The sequence below is a fragment of the Trichechus manatus genome, unplaced genomic scaffold (assembly GCF_000243295.1).
Source record: "Trichechus manatus latirostris isolate Lorelei unplaced genomic scaffold, TriManLat1.0 scaffold00057, whole genome shotgun sequence".
NCBI classification, from domain to species: Eukaryota; Metazoa; Chordata; class Mammalia; order Sirenia; family Trichechidae; genus Trichechus; species Trichechus manatus.
The window spans coordinates 13287923-13315518 of NW_004443993.1; the positions used below are offsets into that span (position 1 = coordinate 13287923).

Genomic DNA, 27596 nt, shown 5'->3' on the forward strand with positions numbered 1-27596 from the left:
TTGGACGACCTTTTTTTGGTGAAAATATACATAGCCAAAGTTACACCACTTCAAAGGTTTCTACGTGTACAATTGTCGCATCGATTACATTCTTCCAGTTGTGCTGCTATTCTCACTATCCTTTTCCAAATTATTCTGTCACCATTAACTTCAACTCACTGCTCCCTAGGCTTCCCATCAAACCTTTTGAGTTGCTGTTGTCAATTTGATCTCACATAATTTTTTTTGTACCTTAGATGAAGGTTTGCAGGACAAATAGTTTCTCATTAAACAGTTAGTACACATATTGCCCTAAGACAATGGTTAACAACCCCATGACATGTCAATACTGTCCCTTCTCAACCTTGGGTTCCCTATCACCAGCTTTCCTGTCCTCTCCTGTCTTCTAGTCCTTGTCCCTGGACTGCGGTGCCTCATTAGTCCTGTTTTGTTTTATGAAGCTGTCCAATCCCTGGCTGAACGGTGAACTTCGGGAGTGACTTCACCACTGAGCTAAAAAGGTGTCTGGGGCCATAATCTCTGGGTTTCTCCAGTCTGTCAGGCCAGTAAATCTGGTCTTTTTTTTGTGAGTTAGAATTTTGTTCTACATCCTTTTCCAGCTGTGTCCAGACCCTCTATTGTGATCCCGGTCAGAGCAGTCAGTGGTGGTAGCCAGGCACCATCTAGCTGTACTGCACTCAGTCCGGTGGAGGCCATGGTAGCTGTGGTCCATTAGTCCTTTGGACTCATCTTTTCCTTGTGTCTTGTTCTCTTCACTCTCCCTTGCTCCCAAAGGGGTGAGGCCAGTGGAGTATCTTAGATGGCTGCTCACAGGCTTTTAAGACCCCAGATGCTACTCAACAAGGTAGAATATAGAACGTTGTCTTTATAAACTGTACTATGCCAATTGAGCTAGATGTTCCCCGAAACCATGGTCCCCACAGCCCTCTGCCCAGCAATTCAGCCCGTCAGGGAGTTTGGAAGTGTCTATGGAGCTTCCATGACCTTTCCTTGTACAAGTTGTGCTGGTTTCCCGAGTATTGTGTACTGTCCTGCCCTTCACCAAAGTTACCACTTGTCTATTTAGTTCCCCCTACATCCCTCCCATCCCTCAAAACTAAGTTTGTTTCTTTTTTGTGTAAACTTTTACATGAGTTTTTACAGTAGAGGTCTCATACAATATTTGGACTTCTGTGATTGACTTCACTCAGCATGTCCTTCAGTTTCATCCATGTTACGAGACGCTTCACAGATTCATCGTTCTTTATCTTTGCATAATACTCCATTGTGTGTATGTACCATAGTTTGTTTATCCATTCATCTGTTGATGGGCATCTAGGTTGTTCCCATCTTTTTGCTATTGTGAACAGTGCTGCAATGAATATGGGTGTGCATATCTCTATTCATGTGATGGCTCTTACTTCTCTAGGATATATTCCTAGGAGTGGGATTGTATTTTGTAGTGCTTTTTTCGTGGTGCTGACGTTTTCTTTGTTCCTCTTACTCTCCTGGGTTGAGTTCCTTTTGTTTGTGGATTTTTTTTCATTTCCTTTGTGTTTGTAGGTTTTGTTTTTACTGAGACTTTGTCTTCTTTATTTTGATGAGTAGGTTTGTAAACTTTCTTTGTGGTCACCTTGAAACTTACCCTTATCTTCCTAGATTTGAACTAGTCAATTATTACTTGGTATTGCCTTGCCTTCCTCTCCATTAGAAGGGTCTATACCTACACTGTTTATTCCCTCTTTCATTGTTCTGATGCTGATGTCATTTACAGATTAACCTCACTGGTTCCCTCTTGTAGTTGGTTTTGCATAGTCCCTAAGAGTTTATTTCCTAGGTTGTTATCTGGCTAGTACAATCCTGTGTCCTATATTCAGCCTGTGGTCTGATGTTGTTTGTTCTCAGATCAAAGGGCTCCCCTTAATAAGTCTTGTAAGTTTGGTTTGGTTTTTACATAGTCTCTTAATTTCTGGAAATGTCCTAATTTCACCATCATATTTGAATGAGAGTTTTTCAGGATATATTATTCTTGGCTTGCAAGTTTTTTCTTTCAAGGTTTTATATATGTCATCCTATTGCCTTCTTGCCTGCATGGTTTCTGCTGAATAATCCGAGATTAGTCTTGTTTCTCCTATATGTGACTTTGTTTTCCTCAAGCTGCTTTCAGGATACTTTGTCTTTGGTTTTAGCAAATGTGATTATGATATGCCTTGGTGATTTTGTTTTGGGGGGTTTATCCTATATGGGGTTCGTTGAGGTTCTTGGTCAGCTTATCATCTTTCAAGATATTGGGGAAATTTTCTGTCAGCAATTCTTCAATGATCCTCTCTGTGTTTTCTGTTTTCTCCCCATTCTGGAACTCCAATCACTCATAGATTTTTGCTTTGGATTGTATCCCACATAATTCTCAGGGTTTCTTCATTTTTCTTTGTTCTTTTTTCTGATTCCCCCTCAGAGTTGTAACCAAGTGTTTGTCTTCAATTTCGTTGATCCTATCTTACATCATTTCAAACTTGGTCCTCAGCCGTTCTGTGACACTGTCCATTTCTGAAATCTTTTCTGGATTTCTGTTGTTTTTGTATGGTTTCTAGTTGTAAAATTATTTTAGCATTTTGATCCTGTATTATTTTCTTGAATTCTCCCATTTTGGGTCTGCATTTTCCATGAATTTGTCTTTTTCCTCATTTTGGTCTGCTTTTTGCTTCAAGTCTTGGATAATTCTGAATATGAGAGATTTGAATTCCCTATCAGTTTGGTCTAGTGCCTTTTCTTCTACTGGAAGGTCATCTGGTGTTTTATTTTGGATGCCTACTGGAACCATCCTGTCCTGATTTGTAAATGTTTTGATATTAGCTGCTGTCTTCGGGGCTTTCAGTAGTTATTTTAATCATCTATTAATTATAGATTCATTTTGTCCTACTTTTTTTTTATTTGGTTGTCTGAGCAGGCGGGCTGTGCATTCTTTGTTGTTTGCTCATCTGTGGGCACAATACTTTTCACATCCTTCTCCAATGGGCAGGGTCAGTCACTCAGGTATGGTACAGCAGAGCAGGTCCAGCTGAAGGGAGTTGGTGGAATGGGTTGTTTGTGGCACTTAACACGGCTGACAGTGTGAACCAGGAATCAGTGCAAGGCAGGTTCCAGTAGGCCATGTCTGTGCTGCTTGGGAGTGCGATGTTCAGCGCACGGTGCAGGTAGGTAGGAAGGAGGGGGTAGATTGTGATGTGTGTAGCTAAGATGGGTATGGGAAAGACGAGAGAGAGGAGAGAGGAAGAGCGGCCAAAAGCATACACACAAACAAAAAAGAGTGCTAAGGGAGCTTGCTATTGGAGTGGAGAGATGAGACTGAGAAATGAGGAAAAACAAAAATAAAACAAAAAGGGTAAAAGAAAAAAATAATAGAGAAAGTGGAAATGAAGAAAGACAAAAAGAGAATAAGAGAGAGAAGAAAACGAAGAAACAAAAAAACAAAAAGAAAAAAAAACCAAGAAAAATGCCCCCAGGGATGTCCTTGTGCATCTGTGCAGAGTAAGGGAGCAGCTTCCAAGCCACGCAGTTCTGCCGGGCTAGAAGGGGCTCCCAAGCTGAGGGAAAAAAAAGAAACAAAGTCAAAACACAACAAACCAGTGGCAACAAATAAAAAAGCCCCGGGGGTCCCTCCATTGTGGCAGCACGGCCCGGGAAGCAGTTTCATAGTCAAGCGGTGTTTTGCAGCCTTTCAGGAAGATGGCACACGGAGCCAGGTATTTGAGAGAAAGGAGGGGGAGGTGGTGAGAGGTAAGGAAGAAATCTAAAGCAGAAAAAAGCAACACCAGCAGCCAACAAAAGGCTGACTCAAGGAGTTGGCCAGTGCAGGCGGGTGGAATCCAAGGGATATCAGGGTGAAGCTGGTGTTTCCTGGTGAAGAAACTGTGGCTGCAGGAAGCAGAGGAGCTAAGTGGGGGTGAAGAAGGGTAGGGGTTGGGAAAGCCTATATCGCTGGTTACCAGTTGTTCTGTCTCCTGCTGGAAGCTCCATGAAGCTGCTTTCTCATACCCCGTTAACTGATCTCCGATAGGAGTCCAAGATGGCAGATCCTTGCTGCGGTAGCTGATTGGGGACCTCTGCATGCATCTCTCCTCGCTCTCTGTTCTCGGTCAGTTTCTTATTCTATTCAGTGCTTGGCTGAGTTCTTTATTTTTTCCTTTGATGCTTAGGGTTTCAGGATTGACGTGTGGCTCTGATTTAGTTTTTCTGATCTTTGCTGCGGAGGGACGGCGTGGTGCTTCTGACTATATCACCATGTTGCCTAGAAGTCATCTGACTCCAATTCTGAAAGAAGTTCTACTGTGGGCAAAATGGTATCAAACAGCATCACATACTACAGAGAAATCTTTCTGAAAGAAGAGTCAACCAATACGGCAAACTTCATTGTTGTCTTATGTTATGGCCACAGCCACCCCAACCTTCTCAGCAACCACTACCCTGATCATTCAGCAGCCATCAACACCTAGGCAAGAATCTATACCAGGAAAAAAAGATTACAACTCTTTGAAGGCTCAGATGATGGTTAGCATTCATTAGCAATAAAGTATGTCTTAATTAAGGTATGTATGTTATTTTTCTTAAACTTAATGCTATTGTACAGTTCATAGACTACAATATAGTATAAATGTAATCTTTACATGCACTGGGAAACCAGAAAATTTGCATGAATCACTTGATTACAATATTTGCTTTATTGCTGTGGTCTGGAACTGAACCCTCAGTATCTCCGAGGCATGCCTATACAAGGGAGGATGGAAGAAGTAGGCATGAGACATGGGAACTCTGCATTTACATCCTGCAAAATCTCACCATATGTGGCTCTGCTTTATGCTGGTCCTGATTTGTATCCTTTCTGCTATATTAAAACTGTAAGTACAGCACTTCCTATGCTCTGCATCATTTTAGCACCTTTCACTTATTAGATTAGGCATTGTTCCAGTTGGTTGGAGTCACGAAGAGTTGCCTTTTCAGTACATTGATGTCAAAGAAGATATTTAGAGTTTGTAGGAGAGGCAGGCAGGCACAGAGGCAGACACCTTAAGTTCCCATGGGAAAGGGGAAAAGGTTGGGCACCAAGACAAGCTTGGCAGTGCTAGGAGCTGGTTTATCACTGACGAAAAACAAAAGCCACATATTGACTATTGTCCTGGCTGTCAATTTATTCCTTCTGCGGCAAATACACAATTTTCCCCTGATCTGTGGTAATGGAGCTGGGCTTTACTTCACTCTTCTGCCAGTTACGAACATATGGAGGACAATAAAGGACACTGCAAGAAGGGACTAATCCAGGTGCTACATTCCACATACTATCCTCACAAATGTGGAATGCCTATCAGGTGAGCTGCCAACGCAAATCCCTCCTCTGAAAACAGAGGCAATCAGAAGTGTGTTTTATTGCTGTGGAAGCAGCCTCTCCAGATCCTAGCAACTGCAATTATACACTGCTGGTGGAATATGAAATGGCACAGCCCCTTTGAGAAACAGATTGAAAGTTTCTGATACAGGTAATCATACATCTATGACACGCCAATCCAACTTATACAGATACAGATGAGAAAAATGAAACTTTACATTCACATAAACCCACTACGTAAATGTTTATTGCAGTTTTATTCAAAAAGCCAAAGAATAAAAAAGTGGAAACTCAAACACTCTTAACCTGATGAATATATGAACTGTGGTAGGTCTATACAACATACAACAATAAAAAGGAACCGTCAATACATTCGCCAACATGGATGAATCTGAAACTCACTGACACCAACAGGAGCCAGAATCTAAAAAATACGTAAAGTATGACATGTATATGAACTAGTGCCAGAGATTCATGCCTAAAGTGGCAGCACTAGGGAATTTTTTGCATAGAGGAAGCTGTTTTATATTTTCATTGTAGTAGTGGTCCTACGACTAAAGAAATTACTTAGTCGCACCTTTACAGCAAATCTCTACAAGCTGACCTGTCTGCATATATAAATTTTTTATAAAACGGCCATCATTATGTACATACTTCTATACCCATGCTTCACACGTTAAACTGTGATTGCTTTACCTACTGTGGAATAAATTTTTCTGAAGAAATTCATTTAGTTGCAGTACAACACTGTGACATGTGGCGCGGCATTTATCTAAAAACTCCCTTCCTGTTGGGACACTGACACCATTTCTCTTCTTTTTTACTATTTCCACAATGTAGCACTATTATCAAGGTACACCATTACGGTGCCCAAGAATTTGCAAAAAGTGATTCTGAAAGGGCAATTGGTCCAATGGGCGGCCTAATTTGAAGGCTTTTGCTACCTATAGCCATCATTTCCCAAGCCACTTACATGAGAAGTCAAGAAGATCCCAGTTCACCGTGGGGCAGAGGAGCTCTGTATAAACCTCCAGGCCTCATAGTGGGTATGTATCCCAGGTACAGAAACAGCCACCAGTCCAGCAACTGCAGCCTCAACTCCTGGCCTAGTGCACTCTTCTTGAACAATATTACCAAAAGGAGGACTGAGCTGGCCACAAGTTCCATTTAATTTAGAGCAGGTTGTAGGTCTATGCAGGTCCACCATTTCCATGTATCTTCAATGTGAGCCCTCCTTCAATGAAAATCCTGCTTCTCACAGCACCATTTGAGAGGGACATTTTTGTGAAATGGTGGGATGTGAGTTAAAATTTTCTGTGCAATTTTCGCATTCATAAAAGATCAGAGTAGTTGTGGAAGATTTTAAACAACCAAAAAAGTTCAGTACAACAGTACACATGATGTATAAGCCAGATTCTTTAGGAAATGACTGCTTTGCATACAAAGCAGGCTAAAATACACAAAATAACGAGAATGGTGGAATTCTGAGTGATTTTTGCTTTTCCTCCCAAATTTCTGTTAAAATCCAATTTCTCTACATCGAGAACATACTGCTTTATAATATGAAAATTTATTAATAAAAATATTAAAAACATAGTGGAGTAAAAAAAACACAAAACTTAGAACAGAGGTTGACGAGATTGTGTATTACAGGCAATTTTTATATATCAGAACCAAATTTACATTTTGATACTCATCCAAAGTTATGTGGTACAAACGAAGACATTCTTTGCTTCTAGTCCCCGAGTCTCTCCAGTGTGAGGTATTATACAGGTCCAAAAGAAGTACTCACACTGAAGGCTTCCCTTGTTTTTGACGTTGATAGGACCTGTCATACGTGCAATATATATTTCTCCTCAATGTACTTTCTAACGTATTTTCAAGTAGGAGAGAGAACTGAAAATGTTTCCTCACTTTGTACATTCGTTAAGACCTCTTTCTGCTGTGAGTTCTTATATGGTGAGTGAAAGATGAGGCGTGACTAAAGGCTTTCCCACATTCCTTACACTCATAAGGCCTCTCTCCACTGTGAGTTCTTGTATGTGTTGTGAGAGATGAGGACTGGCTAAATGCTTTCCCACATTCCCTACATTCATAAGGCCTCTCTCCACTGTGAATTCTTATATGTGTAGTGAGGGCTGAGGACCGGATAAATGCTTTCCCACATTCCTTACATTCATAAGGCCTCTCCCCACTGTGAGTTTTTATATGCCTAGTGAGGGCTGAGCGCAAACTAAAGGCTTTCCTACATTCTTTACACTCATAAGGCCTCTCTCCTCTGTGAGTTCTTATATGTCTAGTGAGGTTTGAAACCCGGCTAAATGCTTTCCCACATTCCTTACATTCATAAGGTCGCTCTCCACTGTGAGTTCTTTTATGTTGACTGAGAGATGAGGACTGTGTAAAGGCTTTTCCACATTCCTTACATTTATAAGGCCTCTCTCCACTGTGAGTTCTTATATGTCTAGAGAAGTTGGAGAAGTCACAAAAAGATTTCCCACATTTCTTACAATCATAAGGCCACTCTCCACTGTGAGTTCTCATATGGTTGATCAGGTGTGAGGACTGGCTAAAGGTTTTCCTACATTCCTTACATTCATGAAGCCATTCTCCACTGTGAGTTCTTATATGATTGATCAGGTGTGAGGACTGGCTAAAGGCTCTCCCACATTCCTTACATTCATAAGGCCGCTCTCCACTGTGAGTTCTTATATGATTCAATAGGTTTGAGGACTGCCTAAAGGCTTTTCCACAATCCTTACATTTGTAAGGCCTCTCTCCACTGTGAGTTCTTGTATGTGTAGTGAGAGATGAGGAACAACTAAAGGCTTTCCCACATTCGTTACATTCGTAAGGCCTCTCTCCACTGTGAGTTCTTAAATGTGTAGTGAGGTGTGAAGCACAGCTGAAGGCTTTTCCACATTCCTTACATTCATAAGGCCTCTCTCCCGTGTGAGTTCTTTTATGTTTACTGAAAGATGAGGAATAACGTAAGGCTTTCCCACATTCCTTACACTTATAAGGCCTCTCACCACTGTGAATTCTTCTATGTGTAGTAAGGTATGAGGCACAAGTAAACACTTTCCCACATTCCTTACATTCATAAGACCTCACTCCACTGTGAATGCTAATATGTTTACTGAGGGATGATGAAGAACTACAGGTATTCACATATTCCTTATGATCATAATGTTGCCTTCCACTTTGAATTTTTTTATGTTCAATGAAGGTTGAGAACTGACCAAAAGCTTTCTTGAATTCCTTATATTCATTAGGCCTGTCTCTACCATGAGTTCTTTCATGTGTATTGAAGGATGAGGAACAAGTGATGCCACTTTCCTTACATTTATAAATATTCTTTACAGTAACAGTTTTTACGTGAGTGCTCAGGCAAGAGGAACTACTGCAGGCCACTCCACATTCCTTACACTGATAGGTACTGCATCCAGTGTGAGATCTGATGTGATGTTTAAATGAAGAATGATACTTTAAAGGTTTTGCACGTTTACAGCATTTAGAAGGATTTTCATTAGTAACAGTTTTCTTGAGCCTGGTAAGACACGCAATCTTGCTGAAAAGTTTTCCACACTGATTACCTTCTTTCCTTTCCTTTTCTTTCCATTCATTACTTTCATGGAGGCTCTCATCTGTATGCCATCTGTCAAAAAGGGACAGCATGTTGCTTGAATTTTGTTATCATAAAATTATAGTACACAATCAATACGTATGTTTTCTGTTCTGAGTCATCTCACTTTGAATAGGGTATACCGTCTACTAGAAGTCAATTCCATTACCATCACATTCTTTCTAAATAATGGTGCTTTATAATTCTATACAAGTGAAATATGTTTCAAATACTCATTATCTCATTCATATTTATGAAAACATAACATTGTGAAATTATGTGAACACAGAATTTTAGTTAGTTTTATACACACACATATAAATGTTATACCTCCCGACACACTAGTGAGGTCCTGTTCATGCTCATGTGAATGATACTCACGTCATATGCCTGTGTTTGTTGTTACACTGTTCTTTAACGCCGTGGAATTCACAAGCTTCTCCTAACATGGTATACCGGAAGTTATTCTTTATGAATCGCATTATTAAATGGTCAGTGGACACCATTTGTCCTTTATCAACCTGTTGAGAAACTGATACAATAATTTTAAGTTCAATTTCACAACATGAAACAGAATGCTAAGGAGCTTTTTAAAATAAGGAACAAGGCACCTAAGAGCAAAGAATGACATTGAGGCGTACTGATGTTCTACTACTTTGGCAATGGTCGAAAGGGTAAGCAATTTACTAAAAAAATAATTTCAATTATTTCTTGATGATTGAAGATGACAGTGTCATAAATAGAGTATTCAGGAAAGCATAATAGAAAGGTACTAGAAACAATGCATGTGTGCAATGATAATGTTAAAAGAGAAGTGGGGAAGATCTGTCTCATGGATAAAGAAGGTGTGAGAAAACTGATGGAGAGGGAAACAGTAATAATAATAAGCTCAGGTATATGTGGAAGTTTAGCCTCCTCAAACCAAAACTTTTTCAAGTTGACTTATTCAAATGTAATTCCCTCCATGCAGGGTTCATCCTTCAAAGGATTCTTGTCTTCCTGGTGCATCCTGACACCATGGCTCTGAATAAGGAAGGACTAACTCAATTCTCCTTAGGTCTTTCCCTGGGAGAACAAGTGAGTTTAGGTGACACGGTGTTCATGGGGGATGGCAGATCATGAGGGAAGACACTGGAAAGCAAAATTTCCCTGACATTGAGCCAATGTTTTGGCCACCAGAGTCTCTATAGACGGACTGTTATGAGTTTATTTGCCACAAAGTAATTATACCAAATTTGTAAAAAATATGGTAAAATTCTAATGAGGTACTAATCCGCAAATCTGTGTCCAAAGTGACCGCTCAAGCCAATGAGCACATTTACAACACTTAAAGACCCTCAAAGCTTTTAAACAAAAGACAAATACAAACTCAGTTTAATGTGCAGATTTTTGCATTCAGGGAAAACACTCAATAGACTAAGCTCCATGAGGGAAGTGAATGTTTGTCAGGTGTTCCAATGTATTCCCCTTCCTCAACCTAAACCTTGAAACAAGGTCCAGGAGTACAATACTTTCATTCACTATTGAAAAAGAAAGAAAACCGAAATCCTCCTTACCAACTGAGGCCAGGTTTCTGAAGGTTTCCATCATCACATCTCTGTAGAATTTCCTCTGAGCAAAATTCAGCAAAGCCCACTCTTCCTGGGTAAAGTTCACGGCCACATCCTCAAACACCACTGAGTCCTAAAATAACCCACATACTCTGGATTAGCAAGGGATCATCTTCCACAATGTGTGTGAAATCTCAAGCGAGGTTATTAGAGCAGGGGACCACAGAATTCACAGAAAAGTCACAGAACTCTCTGTGTTCTACTCTAGAGTTTGACCATTAGGCTCTTCCTTTTGCTGTCTACATTTACATCCTGATTTTTAGCATCCTATCTCATAGGTTTAACAATATATTTCTGAAACACTGAACCTTTCTGTCCAGTTTGACACTGACCAATTCCCGCCTCATTTCTCTGTATATCCATGTTCCAGAAAACCCAGAACTAAAGCAGAAAAGAGAGAAACCCTCTACAAATGAAAGGGCTATTTCCACATTCAGATAATCATCTCTTTGTGGGAAAAAATAATTTTACTGCCTTCCGTAAGACCCACCAGAACACTCAATAAAACTAGCAGGATAATCCAGGAAACACTGACGGACTAGTGGTTTTTCCTTGTGTCCCTCAACAGCCATGACAGGCCTACCAAAAAAACTGGTAACTCTGGTCAACAGCAGTGACAAGACCACCTGACAAAAAACGAATATTCTAATTATAAATTTTTACATGTCTGTTACCAATTTTTTAATACTTTAAAAGCTGCACTGTTATTCTCTCTTTCATGGAAATACGCAAGGTGATTGAAAAGTTAACAGAGCACCGGTCAGAAACAGTGAACACGAAATTCTAGATGTTCACACAACTGTCAAACTTTTAATCCAATTATAAGCAACCACTCTAAGAATGTACACCAAGAAACCCACATAAACATGCTCTAATGTATTCAGATGATAATAACCACTGCGGTGGATTACTTTTGGGTGTGGTCTTTCTAGCCATGGTCTTGTAACTCCCACCCAGGTGACTGTGTGATGGGGTAATCGTGACCTACCAAAGGGATTGGTCAGTTTTGCATTAGAGAGCCAATTCAAGAGCAAAGAGAGGAGCCCACCACCCCTAAGGAAGGAGCCACCAGCAGGAGAGACCCAGCAGCAGAAGACCCTGTGGTGGGCTTTCTGGCCAAAAGAGAGAGAAAGCTGAGTGCCTTTGGGCAGACTGAGGGCCAGGGAGAAGTATGCCTGTGAGCACAGCTGGGAGAGGCTATCCTGATTGAAGAACTGTATCCTGAGAGTTCTTCAACCTGAACTGTAACTGTTACTTCTCTTAAAACAAACTCTATAATTGTGAGTAGAGTCTCTGAGTTCTGTGTAGCCATCATGATGAATTTTGAACCCAGTAGAGTGCTGTGGGAGGGATGATTGGTTTCAGAGTTGGTAAGGATGGTGGAGAGAATGGGCTTGTCAGACCTCCACCTCACAGGAATCAGCCTTGGGCTGTTGATCTTGGTTCTCCTTCCCTCATGTGGGGTTGGAAGAAATCAGACACTGCCCCAAAGCCAATTTTTTTTTCCTTGACAAAACCTTGTTTAATTGCTTTGACTAGGTTCCATGGGATTTTTTTTATAATTTTTATTTTATTTACTGTACTTTAGGTGAAGGTTTACAGAATAGTTTCTCATTAAACAGTAGTACACATGTTGTTTTATGACATTGGTTAACCCCTTGACATGTCAACCTATGCTCCTCAAAAGAATTCACCAAGAGTAAAAACAGAACCTACAGACTAAGAAAAAAATTTTAGACAGTACAAGTCAGACAAAGTCTAACCTCCATAATCTACAAGAAGATCCAACACCTCTACAACAAAAAGACAAATAATCCTATTAAAAAATAGACAAAGAAAATGAACAGACACTTCACCGAAGAAGACATTCAAGCTGCCAACAGACACACGAGGAAATGATTGCGATCACTAGCCATTAGAGAAATGCAAATTAAAACCACAAAGAGATACCATCTCACCCCAGCATTACTGGCACGAATCAAAAACACTGGAAAAAAATGCTGGAGGGGCTGCAGGGAGATCGGAACCCTTATGCACTGCTGGTGGGAATGCAAAATGATACGATTTTGGAAAATGATATGGCGCCTCCTTAGAAAGCCCTTTAGAAATACAAGGGTTGTAAAATTGGCTTTGAGCATTGTTCACGATAGCCCAAAGCCAATTTTACAACCCTTGTATCTCAAAGGGCTTAATAGCATGGCCTTGTATTTGCTGACCATGAATAGGTTAAGATTCCCATTTTGTAAAGAAATTAATTGAAGTGCACAGGGTTTACCAGTTAAACTGCCCAAGAATTATAAGTAACGGACACACCTGCCCCGTGGAATTTCTATTTCAAAATTTTTTATGCTGGCAGTCCATAAAAGGCACATGAGCATACGATTACTTGAACCCTGATTTCTGAAATCACCTGAACTGTAGGGTCCCACTAAGGACTAGACTCTGAGAAACAGGTTCAACATACTGGCCTCCACATGCGGTGAGGAGACGAAAGGCTGCTACATAACATTTTTGATGCTAAAACTGGACTCAACAGCTGAGCAGCTGCATAACAGGAAGGCTCTTCTTCCCAGAGATGTAGGTGATATGATCTGCCTATGTTATCTCCAATCATTCCTGATACGATGGTGTTAAAACAAGTTTCCAATCTCAAGCAAAACTCAAAAGTCTCCAATGCAGGGAACCAGGTTATATGTTTCAAAGTCGTGAAAAATCCTAACACACACTGCTGTTGTTAAGGGTCGATGAGTCGGTTCCGATTCACAGAGACTTCATGTACCACAGAATGAAACACTGCTCAGTCCTGTAGCATCCTCACAATCATTGTTATGCTTGAGCCCATTGTTGCACTGTGTGAATCGATGTTATTGGGGGTCTTCCTCTTTTTTGATGACCCTCTACTTTACCAAGCATGATGTCCTTCTCCAGGGACTGGTCCCTCCTGATAACATGTTTGAAGTATGTGAGACAAAGTCTTGCCATCCTTGCTTCCAATGAGCATTCTCACTGTACTTCCAGAACAGATTTGTTCATTCTTTTGGCAGTCCATGGTATATTCAATATTCTTTACCAACAGCATAATCCAAAGGCATCAATTCTTCTTAGGTCTTCCTTATTCATTGAACAGCGTACACATGCATACAAGGCCATTGAAAACACCATGGTTTGGCCATGGTTTGGGTCAGGAGCACCTTAATCCTCAAGGTGACATCTTTGGTTTTTAACACTTAAAAAAGGTCTTCTGTAGCAGATTCGCCCAATGAAATGAAACATTTGATTTCTTGACTGCTGCTTCCATGGGCGTCGATTGTGAATACAAATAAAATGAAGTTCTTGACTTCAACCTTTTTTCCGTTTACCATGATGTTGCTTATTTGTCCAGTTGTGAGTTTTATGTTGAGGAGCAATCCACACTGAAGGCTGTGGTCTTTGATCACATTATTGAAGCCACTGTGCCAATCCATCTCGTTGATGGTCCTTTTTTTGCTGACACATATGATCACTGTGATAGTTAAGATTATGTGTCAACTTGGCTAGCCCATGATTTTCAGTGTTTATATGTGATCATTTCCAAGACTGAATAGGCTGTGAGTAGCCAATCAGATGAAAGGGAGTTTCCTTGGGGGTGTGGCCTGCATCTGAATATAAGCAGACGTTCTGGCTTTTTGCTCACTCTGGATTCTGCGGCTGCCTCCTGTTGTCTCACCTCTGGTTCTTCGGACTTCAGCTGTCAGTCTACCTGATGAACTTGGGATTCATAGATCTTCACAGCCTGTGAGTGAAGCCCTGCTCTCTGACCTGCTGATCTTGGGTTCAGCAGCCCCTGCAGCTACGTGAATCAGGAGAAACCTTGTGGTCTTGCCTGCGAATCTTGGAATTCATCGACCTTCACAGCCTGTGAGTGGGAGCCCTGCTCTCCAACCTGCCGATCTTGGGCTTGCCAGCTTCTGTGGCTGCATGAACTGGGACAGGCCTCTAGTCTGATCCACGGACTTGGGATGTTCTAGCCTCTACAATCACATGAGCTGTTTCCTTGACGTAAATCTCTTTCTGTGTATCTTTATATGCTTTATTGGTTTTCCTTCTCTAGAGAACCCAGCCTAGGACAATCACATATTACTACAATACATAATAATAATAAAATCTTCAATTTATTGAATAACTACAACATGGCAGATATTTTTGAAAAAGCATAACAGATCAGATATAATGACAGTATTAAACATACATTATTTGAAATATGTTCACGGCTATTCAAGGAAAATTAAGAGATAAACAATCGTAAGCTTGAAGGTGCTCAATTAGAATGTGGACAAGCCAGGGTCAGAATGCAGGGTCCATTTGTATTTGATGCCTAATTCTTCACAACTCCACTTCTGTTTACGTGCATGCAGTCTTCTTGCTATTCTGCTTCTTTTTGTACAATAACAATATAAATGCCCTAGAGCCCAACTATGCATTATTGCAAACAGAGAAAAATACCCTATTCCATTCAGACAACTTTAAGATCTTCCTCCCAGTAAAGTTCTGTTTTCTCAGACATAACTCTTGCTTTAAGATACCCATCTCCAGCGCCTTCAGTTAATTAAAGTGATTTAGGTAAAACTTACACAGAGCCTACTTCATGCAGCCACAACAAATAAAACAATTAAAAAATAGAAATATCTGAATGCTTATACTCCTAAACACTATGGTGTGGACAGCAAATAAACAATGTAGATTTCAGATGCTCATCCATTTCAACAAGTCCCAATGTAGAAGCACAGGATCCAAAGGGATCCAATGGCCTTTACGCCCTACAAAAGGAAAAAACACAACTACATTCCAAGAAAAGAAAAAAGGCTGATTAGCAATAAGCTAAATGTAAATTGGGACACTGTAAAATTAAAAGCAGCATAAAGGAAAAGTATAAAGACAGAAACATGAAAATAAAAGACATACTAATGATAGAAAAAAACAGACTATATGTTTATGGTCTGGCACGCAGCTTGGAAGTCATTACTCTTGTCCTCACTACAAGAAAAAAGCTAAGCAAACTGAAAATCAACAATTCTTCTCAGATCCATCAGAGAATTGAAGTCATGGAGCAAAATGCTTCCCCCAAAACTGGACACAATCAGGTAAATACAGAGAATGACGCTTTACACACAAAAAAGCTAAGTATGAGAACCTGCTGCTGATGCCAGTATTTGGGCAGAAAAACTTAAATTGACTAATAGCACGAAATCCACTCCACATCTGCTTGAGAGCTAAAAATACCAGAGGGTCCAGTCAGGGAGGCCCCCTCACTTTCCTGAGTTTTAGGCTCCAGGAACCCTACTAGGTTCTTATTGATTCAAGAAAAATCCCCTAGTGCTTCCAGTAAGGAGAGAAAAAGTAGCCATTTTAAACTACACCCAAAGCGTTATGTTCTTCCGGAAAAAAGTTGTCCTCAAAGGAAACTATTTCACCAGATCATTAACAAATTGGGATTTTAAAAAGAGTCTAAATGATTTGGGGGAAGGGAAAGACTCAACTCCAAACCCATCTAGGATTTTGGTCTCATCTAAAGGAGAAGGAGGAGAGCTGTGAAGCACCTGTGAAGGTGCCAACTAGATCAGGCTCACTAAAAAATTGAAATCCAGTCATAGGACTATACACTACTTTCTTTCCCTACACCCATATACCACCACATCAATGGTATGCCTGTATAATAAAAAGGATTAAAACTGAAAGAACTTTAGACTGAGTCTATTTAAGAAAAATCTGTAATGAAGCCCAAAGACAGGAGTGGAGGGAAGGAAAAAAAAGGGGGGGGGGATACTAGTCTCTCACATCTACAGCTACAACAAAAACATCTTACTTCTAACCACATAAACGTAAAACATCACACTAAAGGCAAATTCACCAGTCTCTTTTAACCAATACATCATATCCATCTTTCAACAAAAAATTAAAATGCAAAGTAAAAGACAAAGGAAACAGTTTGAACAGACAAAGGAAGTATCACAACCAGACAGAAATGACACAGAATTTGGAATTATCAGACTGGGCATTTAAAACAACTATGATTCATATGATAAGGCCTCCTCCAATGGAGAAAGTAGACCACATGCAAGAACAGATGGCTAATGTGAGTAGAGAGATGGAAAGTCTAACAAAAACCAAAAGGAAATACCAGAAATGAAAAACAATGTCACAGAAATGAAGAATGTATGTATTTCAGGGAATTCGCAAAAGACTGGACATGGCCAACAAAAGAATCAGTGAGCTCAAGATAGGTCAATAGAAACATCCAAAACAAATGCATAGAAGAATGGAAAGGAAAAAAGAGGGAGTAGAATACCCAAGAACTCTGGAACAAAAGGTGTAAACTATGGGTGATGAAAATACCAAAAGAATAAGAGAAAAAGAATATAAATATTAATATTTGAAGTAATGATGGCTAATTCTACAAAATTTATGACAGACACCAAATCACAGGTGCAGAAGTTCAAATAGCACCCATCAGGATAAGTACAAAAAATCCACACCTAGACATATTTAAACAGAAGAAAATCAAAACACAGACCATCATGAAAGAAACCAGAGGAGAAAATACACCTTACTGATAGAAGAACAAAATTAAGACAGCAGATTTGTCTTCAGAAGCTTTGTCAGCACAAAGACTGTGAAGTGAAATAGTAACAATTATTGAAAGGCAAAAAACCTAACAAATTAGTATTCTGTGTCCAGCAAAATTATCACCTACGAATGAAAGCAAAATATAACTGTTTCCAGGAATTCTGGTAACATGGCACTCTTGGCAGAAGCATGCCATTCCTCCACAGCAAAGATCAGAAAAACTAAGCCAAACAGAGAAAACAGCAATCCAGAAACCCTAAAAATCAAACGAAGAGATAAAGAACTCAGTCAAGCACCGAACAGAATAAGAAACTGAGAACAAAGAGTGAGGAGACATATATGCAGAAGTCTCCCATCAGCTAACACAGCACGGATCTGCCATCTTGGACTCCTATCAGAGACCAGTAAACAGGTGGTAGGAAAAAGCAGTTTCATGGACCTTCCAGCAGGAGACAGAACAACCAGTAACCAGTAATATAGGGGCTTTCCCACCCGTCACCTTTCTTCACCCCCACTTGGCCTTCTCTGCTTCCCACAGCCACAGTGTCTTAGCCAGGAAGCACTGGATGCTTGGATTCCATCCGCCTGCACTGGCTGACTCCCTGAGTGCCATTTGTTGGCTGCTGGTGTTACTTTTTTCAGCTTCGTTTGATTTCTTCCTTACCTCTCACCACGTCCCCCTGCTTTTGCTCAAATACCTGGTTCCGTGTGCCATCTTTGTTTCTTCCTGAGGGGCTGTAGAGCTCCGCTTGAGTGTGGAACTGCTTCCCAGTCTGTGTTGCCATGCTGGTGGGCTCCTGGGGCTTTTTTCTTATTTTGAATTGTTTTTTCTTTTCTAAAGTTGGAAACCCATTCTGGCCGGGCAGTGCTGCTTGGCTTGGGACCTACCCTCTCACCTACGCAGATGTGCAGAGAGATCCCTGAGGATGTTTCTGTTTTCGTGGGTATTGTGTGTTCTTTGGGGGGATTTTCTTGTTCTTTTTTTTTAATTCGTTTTCTTTTCGTTTTTTCTTTTTCCCTTTTTGTCTTTCTTCATTAGATTCTCTTCTCTCTATACCTTCCTTCTCCTCCTGTCCCCTGAATACCTGGTGCTGAGTGACACATCTATGCCTTCTAGCCAGGGTGTACTTCAACACCTAGGAACAACTTCCCCACACCTCGTAGCCGTACTGGTGGGATCCTTGGGAGCTTTTCTTTTATCTAATTTTTATTCATTCTTTTGTTTTCTTTTTCTGTCCCTTTTTGTTTTTCTGCGTTTCATAGTCTCTCATCTCTCCACTCCAATGACAAGCTCCCCTAGCACTCTTTTTTGTTTGTACGTTTTTGGCTCCTGTTCTTCTCTCCTCTCTCCCATACCCATCTTAGTGCCACACATCACAGTCTCCACCCTTTCCCCTGCCTACCTGCACCGTGCACTTAACATCACACCACCAAGCAGCACAGGCACAGCCTACCAGAACCTGCCTGCACTGATTAATGGCCCACTCTGGTGGCTATAGTAAGTGCCACAAACAACTCATCCTAGCAACTCCTCTTCAGCTAGACCTGCCCTGCTGTACCATATCTGAACAACTGACCCTGCCAATTGGAGGAGGCGAAAAGTATCGTGCCCACAGACGAGCAAAGAACACACAGCCCGCCTGCTCAGATATAGCCAAATTTAAAAAAAAAAGGATAAAACAAATCTGTAATCAATATATGAGAAAAATAACTACTAAATGCCCCGAACACAGCAGAAAATACCAAAACATTTACTAAAACTGGACAGGATGGTTCCAGTAGGCGTCCAAAATAAACCAGATGACTTTCCGGTAGAAGAAAAAGCACTAGAACTCCCTGATAAGGAATTCAAATCTCTAATGCTCACAATTACCCAAGAGTTGAAGCAAAAAGCAGACAAAAAAGAGGAAAAAACAGAAATTCATGGAAAAGGCAGACAAATTCATGAAAAATACAAAATAAATGGAAGAATTCAGGAAAATAATACAGGAACAAAATGCCAAAATAAATTCACAACTAGAAATTATACAAAAACAATTGGAAATCCAAATGATAACAAAACTTCAGAAATGGATGGTGTCACAGAAAGGCTGAGGAGCAGATTTGAAATGGTGGAAAACAGGATCAGCGGAATTGAAGACAAAACTTGCATACAATTCCATTTGAGGAAAACTCAAAAAAAAACAACAAAGAAAAACGAAGAGACCCTGAGAATTATATGGGATACTATCAAAAGCAGAAATTTTCGAGTAATTGGAGTTCCAGAACAGGGGAGAAAACAGAAAACACAAAGAGGATCATTGAAGAACTGCTGACAGAAAACTTCCCCAGTATCATTAAAGATAAAAAGATGGCCATCCAAGAAGCTCAACGAACCCCATATTGGAGAGACCCCAAAAGAAAATCACCAAGGCATATCATAATCCCACTCGCCAAAACCAAAGACAAAGAATCCTGAGAGCAGCTTATGAAAAACAAGAAGTCAGACACAGAGGACAAACAATAAGACTAAGCTCAGATTCACCAGAAACCATGCAGGAAGAAGGCAATAGGATGACATATATAAAACCTTGAGGAAAAAAAAAATTGCCAGCCAAGAATAATATATCCTGCAAAATTCTCGTTCAAATATGATGATAAAATTAGGACATTTCCAGATAAAAGGAAATTAACGAAATATGTCAAAACCAAACCAAACTTACAAGAACTATTAAAGGGAGTTCTTTGATCTGAGAACAAACAACTTTAGCTCACAGGCTGAATCTAGGACGCAGGATCATACCAGCCAGATACCAATCTAGGAAATGAACTCTCAAGGGCTATCCAAAACCAAAAGAAATACAACAGAGAATCAAAGCAGTTAATCTGCAAATGACAACAACATCAGAACAATAAAAGAAGAAATAAACAGTGTAGGTATAGAACTTTCTAATGAAAAGGAAGGCAAGGTGATACCAAGTAATAATAGACTGTTTCAAACTTAGAAAGATAGGGGTAAATTTCACGGTAACCACAAAGAAAGTTAACATACTCATAAAAATAAAGAGAAAAAACAAAGTCTCAATAAAAACAAAACCTACAAAAACAAAAGAAATGAAAAAAAAAATCCACAAACGAAAGGAATTCAACATAGGACAGTAAGAGGAACAAAGAAAACGTCAGCACCACAGAAAAAAGCACTACAAAATGACAGCAATAAACTCACATCTATCAATAATTACACTGTAAGTGGACTCAATGCAACCATAAAGACACGGAGTGTGATGTAATGGATAAAAAAACAGGATCCATAAATATGCTGTCTACAAGAGACACACCTTAAAAACAAAGATATGAATTTATTAAAAATCAAAAGTTGGAAAAAACTACATCAAGCTAACAACTACCAAAAAAGAGCAGGAGTGGCAATACTAATTTCAGATAAAACAGACTTTAAAACAAAATCCACCATAAAAAACAAAGAAGGACACTATATAACGATTAAGGGGACGAGCCATCATGAAGACATGACCATAATAAACATCCACGCAAGCAATGACAGAACTCCAAAATACATAAAGCAAACTAACAGTACTAAAAAGAGAAACTGACAGTTACACAATAATAGTAGGAGACTTCAACACACCACTCTCAGTAAAGGACAGAACAACTAAAAAGAAACTCAGTAAAGATACAGATGACCTAAAGAGCACAATCAGCCAACTTGACCTCATAGACATATATAGAACACTTTATCCAACAGCTGCAAAGCACACATTCTTTGCCAAAGCACATGGAACGTTTTCCAGAACACACCACATCTTAGGCCACAGAGCAATCCGCAGCAAGATCCAAAATGTTGAGATAATACAAAGTATCTTCTCTGACCACAATGCCATCAAGGTAGAAATTAACAACAGAAAGAGCAAGGAAAAAAATATCAACTACATGGAAACTGAGTAACACCCTGCTTACAAACCACTGGGTAACAGAAGAAATCAGAGATGGAATTGAAAACTTCCTAGAATCAAACGAGAATGAAAACACATCATACCAAAACCTTTGAGATACAGCAAAGGCAATCATCAAAGAATAATTTATAGCAATAGATAAACACATCAAAAAAGGGACAAAATCAAAACATTAATACACAACTCAAACAGAGAACAGCCAAAAAAGCCCACAGCCACCGAAAGAAAGGAAATAATAAAGATCACAGCAGAAATAAATGAAATAGAAAATAGAAAAACAATAGAATCAACAAAACCGTAAGTTGGTTCTTTGGAAGAATCAACAAAATCGACAAACCACAGGAGAGGATGCAAAAGAAAAACAGGAGAGGACACAAATAACCCAAATAAGAAATGAAATGGGTGACATCACAACAGACCCAACTGAAAAAAGATCATAACAGAATATTATGAAAAACTATACTCCAACAAATTTGAAAACCTAGAGAAGATAGACAAATTTCTAGAAACACACTACCTACCCAAACTACAACAAAGTGATGTTGAATATCTGAACAGACCCATAACAAGAGAAGAGACTGAAAAAGAAATTAAAAAAAACCCCAACAAAAAAAAGCCCTGGCCCACATGGCTTCACTAAAGAATTCTACAAAACATTCAGAGAAGAGCTTGTACCAGTACTACTCAAGCTATTTCAGAGCACAGAAAAGGAAGCAACACTTCCAAATTCATTCTATGAAGCCAGCATAAACTCGATACCCAAACCAGGCAAAGACACCACAAAAAAAGAGAATTACAGACCAATATCTCTCACGAATACAGATGCAACAATTCTCAACAAAATTCTAGCCAACAGAATTCAGCATCATGTCAAAAAAAAAATAATAATACACCACAACCAAGAGGATTCATATCAGGTAAGCAAGGATGGTTCAACATTAGAAAATCAATCAATGTAATCCACCACATAAATAAAAGGAAAGAAAAGAATCACACAATCATCTCAATTGACGCAAAAAAGGCATTCGACAAAGTCCAACACCCATTCCTGATAAAAACTCTCAATAAAATAAGTATAGAAGAGAAATTTCTCAACATAATAAAGAGCATCTATGCAAAACCAACAGCCAACATCATTCTTAATGGAGAGAGGCTGAAAACATTCCGCTTGAGAACAGGAACAAGACAATCATGCCCTTTATCACCAATCCTATTTAACATTGTACTAGAAGTTCTAGTTAGAGCAATAAGGCAAGAAAAAAAAAAAAGCATCCAAATTGGTAAAGAAAAAGTTAAACTATCTCTGTTTGCGGATGATATGATACTATACATAGAATACCCTAAAGACTCCATGAGAAATCTACTGAAACTAAGAGAAAGATTCAGCAGAGTAGCAGGATACAAGATAACCATACAAAAATCACTTGGATTCCCATACACCAATAAAGAGAACGATGAAAAGTAAACTAAGAAAACAGTACCGTTTATAACAGCCCCTGGAAAAAAAATACTTAGGAATAAATCTAACCAAGGATGTAAAAGACCTATACAAAGAAAACTGCAAAACACTACTGCAAGAAAACCAAAGGGATCTACATAAATGGAAAAACATACCATGCTCATGGATAGGTAGACTCAACATTGTGAAAATGACAATTTTACCCAAAGTAATTTACAAATACAACGCAATCCCGATCCAAATACCAACAACATTCTTCAAAGAGGTGAAAAAACTAATCATTAACTTTATATGGAAAGGGAAGAAGCCCCAAATAAGTAAAGCACTACTAAAGAAGAATAAAGTTGGAGGAGTCACACTACCAGACCTCAGAACCTACTATACAGCTATGGTAGTCAAAACAGCCTGGTACTGGTACAGCGACAGATACATTGACCAATGGAACAGAATTGAGAACCCAGATGTAAATCCATCCACCTACAGTCACCTGATCTTCGACAAGGGCCCAAAATCCATCAAATCGCGAAAAGACAGTCTTTTTAACACATGGTGCTGGCAAAACTGGATATCCATCTGCAAAAAATTGAAACAGGACCCATACCTCACGCCATATACAAAAACTAATTCAAAATGGATCAAAGACCTAACTATAAAGCCAAAAACTATAAAGCTCATAGAAGAAAAAATAGAACCAACGCTACAGGCCCTACTACGCGGCACTTACAGGATACAAACCATAACCATCAACACACAAACCCCAAGATAAGTTAGATAACTGGGATCTTCTGAAAATCAAACACCTATGCTCTTCAAAAGCTTCACCAGAAGAGTAAAAAGAGAACCTACAGACTGGGAAAAAATTTTTGAACAGTATAAGTCAGATAAAGGTCTAATCTCCAAAATCTACAAAAAAATCGAACACCTCTACAACAAAAAAAAAGATAATCCTATTAAAAAATGGGCAAAGGAAATGAACAGACACTTCACCAAAGAAAACAAGCTGCCAACAGACACTTGAGGAAATGATCGCCATCGCTAGGCATTAGAGAAATGCAAATTAAAACAAAATGAGATGCCATCTCACCCCGGCATTACTGGCACCAGTCAAAAACACTGGAAAAAACAAATGTTGGAGGGGCTGCGGGGAGATTGGAACTCTTATGCACTGCTGGTGGGAATGCAAAATGATACAACCATTTTGGAAAATGATATGGTGCTTCCTTGGAAAGCTAGAAATAGACATACCATTCGATCCAGCAATCCCACTCCTAGGAATATATCCTAGAGAAATAAGAGTCGTTACTCAAATAGACATACGCACACCTATGTTCATGGCAGCATTGTTCACAACAGCAATAAGATAGAAACAACCAAGACACCCATCAACAGATGAATGGATAAACAAACTATGGTACATACACACAATGGAGTACTATGCAAGGATAAAGAACAATCAATCTGTGAAGCATCTCATGTATGAAACTGGAAGACATTATGCTGAGTGAAGTAAGTCAATCACAAAAGGACAAGTACTGTATGAGACCTCTATTCTAAAAAGCCATGAAAAACTTTACACACAAAAAGTAACAATCTTTGTTGGTTACCAGGGATGGGAAGGGGCGGGGGAAATACTAAATAGGCAACAGATAAGTGGTACCTTTGGTGAAGGGTGAGACAGTACACAATACTGGGGAAACCAGCACAACTTGTACAAGGAAAGGTCATGGTAGCTCCATAAACACATCCAAACTCCCTGAGGGACTGAACTGCTGGGCAGAGGGCTGTGGGAACCATGGTCTCAGGGAACATCTAGCTCAACTGGCGTAATACAGTTTATAAAGACAATGTTCTACATTCTACGTGGGTGAGTAGTATCTGCGGTCTTAAAAGCCTGTGAGCAGCCATCTAAGATACTCCACTGGTCTCACCCCTTTGGAAGCAAGAGAGAATGAAGAGAACAAGATACAAGGAAAAGATCAGTCCAAAGGACTAATGGACCACAGTTCCAAGGCCTCCACCAGACTGAGTCCAGTACAGTTAGATGGTGCCCAGCTACGACCGCCGACGCTCTGAACGGGATCACAACAGAGGGTTCTGGATAGAGGTGGAGAAGGATGTAGAACAAAATTCTAACACACACAAAAAAGACCAGATTTACTGGTCTAAAAGAGACTGGAGAAACCACGAGAGTATGGCCCCCAGACACCCTTTTGGCTCAGTGGTGAAGTCACTTCTGAGGTTCACCGTATAGCTGGGGTCTGGACAGCCCCATAAAACAAAATGGGACTAATGAGGCACAGCAGTCCAGGAACAAGGACTAGAAGGCGGAAGGGGACAGGAAAGCTGGTGGTAAGGAACCCAACGTTGAGTAAGGACATTGTTTACATGTAGTGGAGTTGTTAACCACTGTCATAGGGCAACATGTGTACTGTTTAATGAGAAACTATTTTGTTCTGTAAACCTTCATCTAAAGTGAGAATAACGGCACAATTGGAAGAGCAAAGTTGATGTCACTGAACTGTGCATGTAGAAATTTTTGAAATGGTGTATCTTTGGCTATGCATATTTTCATCAAAAAAAAAAAAAAAGGTCGAGAAGGGAGAGGATTGACATGTCGTGGGGTTGTTAACCCATGTCCTTAAAACAATATGCGTACTACTGTTTAACGAGAAACTATTTTTTCTGTAAACCTTCACCTGAAGTACAAAAAAAAAAAAGAAAAAAAGAACCACATATGTGTAGAGGAATATCCTCTGACAATGGTGCTTCTTAGGATTTATACCTTGACTTCTTCTGCCACATTGTATGTTGTACAACAAGCACAGGGCCGGGACTACACAGCTTATCTCCCAACAAACAATATTTCGCCTCATCCCTTTATGCTAACAATCACCCAGTTCTCTGTGGTACTCACCATTTCCTGCCTCCAACCTCTTGAAGTCTAAGTGAATGTCCTCTTTACAGCCTGAGCCCAGTTAAGGCAAGAGGAATGGAAGTGGATACAAGGCCACTAAGCAGTCTGGAAGCAAATGAATAATTGTCTACACAGGCAGTCTGCAGCTGGAATCCTTACTGGTGATTTAGAGATGTGTAAGATGGTAGCCCTTGGTCCCAGGCCGCCTAGACAAAATCAGTTCTTCCTGAGTCACACTTGAGACCTGAAATGGAAGATGAGGGTGCAGGCTGAGGGACACAGTCTTGAGTTATGTAGGGAGTGACAGGTTTTTGACTTCAGCCCTTACCCTGGGTAGGCCTTCCTCCCAGGCTCAAGGCATTGCTCAGCCTTGAGGGTATCTTCAGTCCTCATGCAGCTCTACAGTTTTCAATCTTATGGCAAGGAAATCACAGATGGAGCAATTTCCTCATGCCAGAGTATGGGAAGCATCCGTACCTGGCCAGGGCAGAAAATGTGAACCTGATTTCCACCTGATTTCCAACTGTGGCTTTATCTGGGTATCTCTGCTGCTTCTAAATCCACACAAACATTTATATTTGATATTAACATGGGTGAACTGTCAGAAAGAACGTATTTTTCAAGTCTGGTCAAGAAAGCCACCATAACTCTTTGATTTTTTTATTATGTGCAGTTAACTGTCATGATTTTTAATTCTCATTTCATTTATATCACTGTACAATGTGATCAATATTTTTCTTCTTAATTTTGCAATCAGCATTTTTTTCCCATTGAGATCTTTTTTTTCCTTTCCTCTCTACATAAAGAGAGCAACACAGAGCCCTGATTATGCAAGATCTTGTTACCAAAAGTAAAATATATGGCTTTCATTCTATGTGGGATTGTTATCTTGGAGGTGTGGGGAGCTTTGTGCCCATTACAAAGATTAAATACCAATCCAGGCAGTGATAACCTAAAGAAAGAAAATCAGATTTCAGAAAATGCAGTGAGGAAAAACGGACTCTTTAAATTAATTGATCTGGAATAAGTGGTTATTAGTACTAAAAAAAATAAAGAGATGGCTTCCATAATAGCAACTGCAGTGAATTACAATTCTAATTATTACAAACATAAATTACGTTAATGACTTTAGAGTTAGCAATGTTTTCGCAAATAGGACAATTAAAACTACACATTTCAATTTTCAAATACCTGCAGCTCCTGCCTGATTATTATCTATATATTTATTCCTATCTTTTCCTCTATCTAAAACGGCAGCCTTCTGTTCCTCTTCCCTTCAATAGATTGGATATACACACATTATTTTCTTTCTATATTATAACATTTGCTTTAAACACAAATTTATTCTCTATTTATATTACAAATGCTATACACATTACTCATCAATTTACCTTTCACTTCTCCATGTTCAAAGTTGTGTCCTATAAATCACCACTTTCCAACAGTTGCACTTTTCATATTTATCCAAATAAGAGCACTTTCTAAAATAATTAAAAAATGAGGCACACTCACCAACACGGTATGTGGCTAATCGGGATGTGTTGTAATATTTTGAGTACTTCCATAACGCACGCCTCTCATTTTGCCCTCAATGCAAATATTTGTTGCTCTAATACTGCAAATATGTCGGCTTTTTTACTGCAAGAAGCCCCTAACCTATTAAGTGTGGCTATTTGGTAGCAGACATTCCGGTTGCCTCATTAGCATCTAATCCAACACAGATCCTGTCTCTATCCACGCTTAGGATCCTGGAGAAACACAGGGTGTGTGATCTCTGTAAACTGCTTGTCTCCTATGTTAACCTTGTTCAGCCATATCAGGTTGGCCATATTGTCTTTGGCACAATTGTGAAGGAAATTTCAGCCTTAGAGTGGAAATTCATGTTTCTTACTACTTCATCTCTGTCAAAGCCATATAACAATTAAACTAAAAACTAAACCCCTGTCGTGCAGTCAATCCCGACTCAGAGCAACCCTACTGCTTAGGATATAATTGCCCCACTGGGTTTCCAAGGCTGTAATCCTGACAGAAGCAGATTGCCACATCTTTCTCCCACTCCGAGGACGGTGGTTTCTA

The 27596-nt window shown here is 39.7% G+C and overlaps 1 protein-coding gene across 2 annotated transcripts in view; it reads right to left on the reverse strand.

The window, feature by feature from the left end:
* Positions 1-6869: 6869 nt before the first annotated feature.
* LOC101340827 (zinc finger protein 883-like) overlaps positions 6870-27596 on the reverse strand; it is a 97281-nt gene continuing 76554 nt past the window's right edge. The window contains exons 2-6 of one of the 2 annotated variants that reach the window (XM_023733311.1): positions 25849-25997; positions 25521-25764; positions 10541-10667; positions 9366-9516; positions 6870-9017 (exon numbers count right to left, since the gene is read on the reverse strand). In XM_023733311.1, the coding sequence (XP_023589079.1) occupies positions 7286-9017; positions 9366-9516; positions 10541-10667; positions 25521-25523 (2013 nt within the window). In that variant the 5' untranslated portion in view covers positions 25524-25764; positions 25849-25997 and the 3' untranslated portion in view covers positions 6870-7285. Of the gene's footprint in view, positions 9018-9365; positions 9517-10540; positions 10668-25520; positions 25998-27596 lie in introns of both variants that reach the window. The other variant, XM_012556204.2, reaches the window with a different exon arrangement.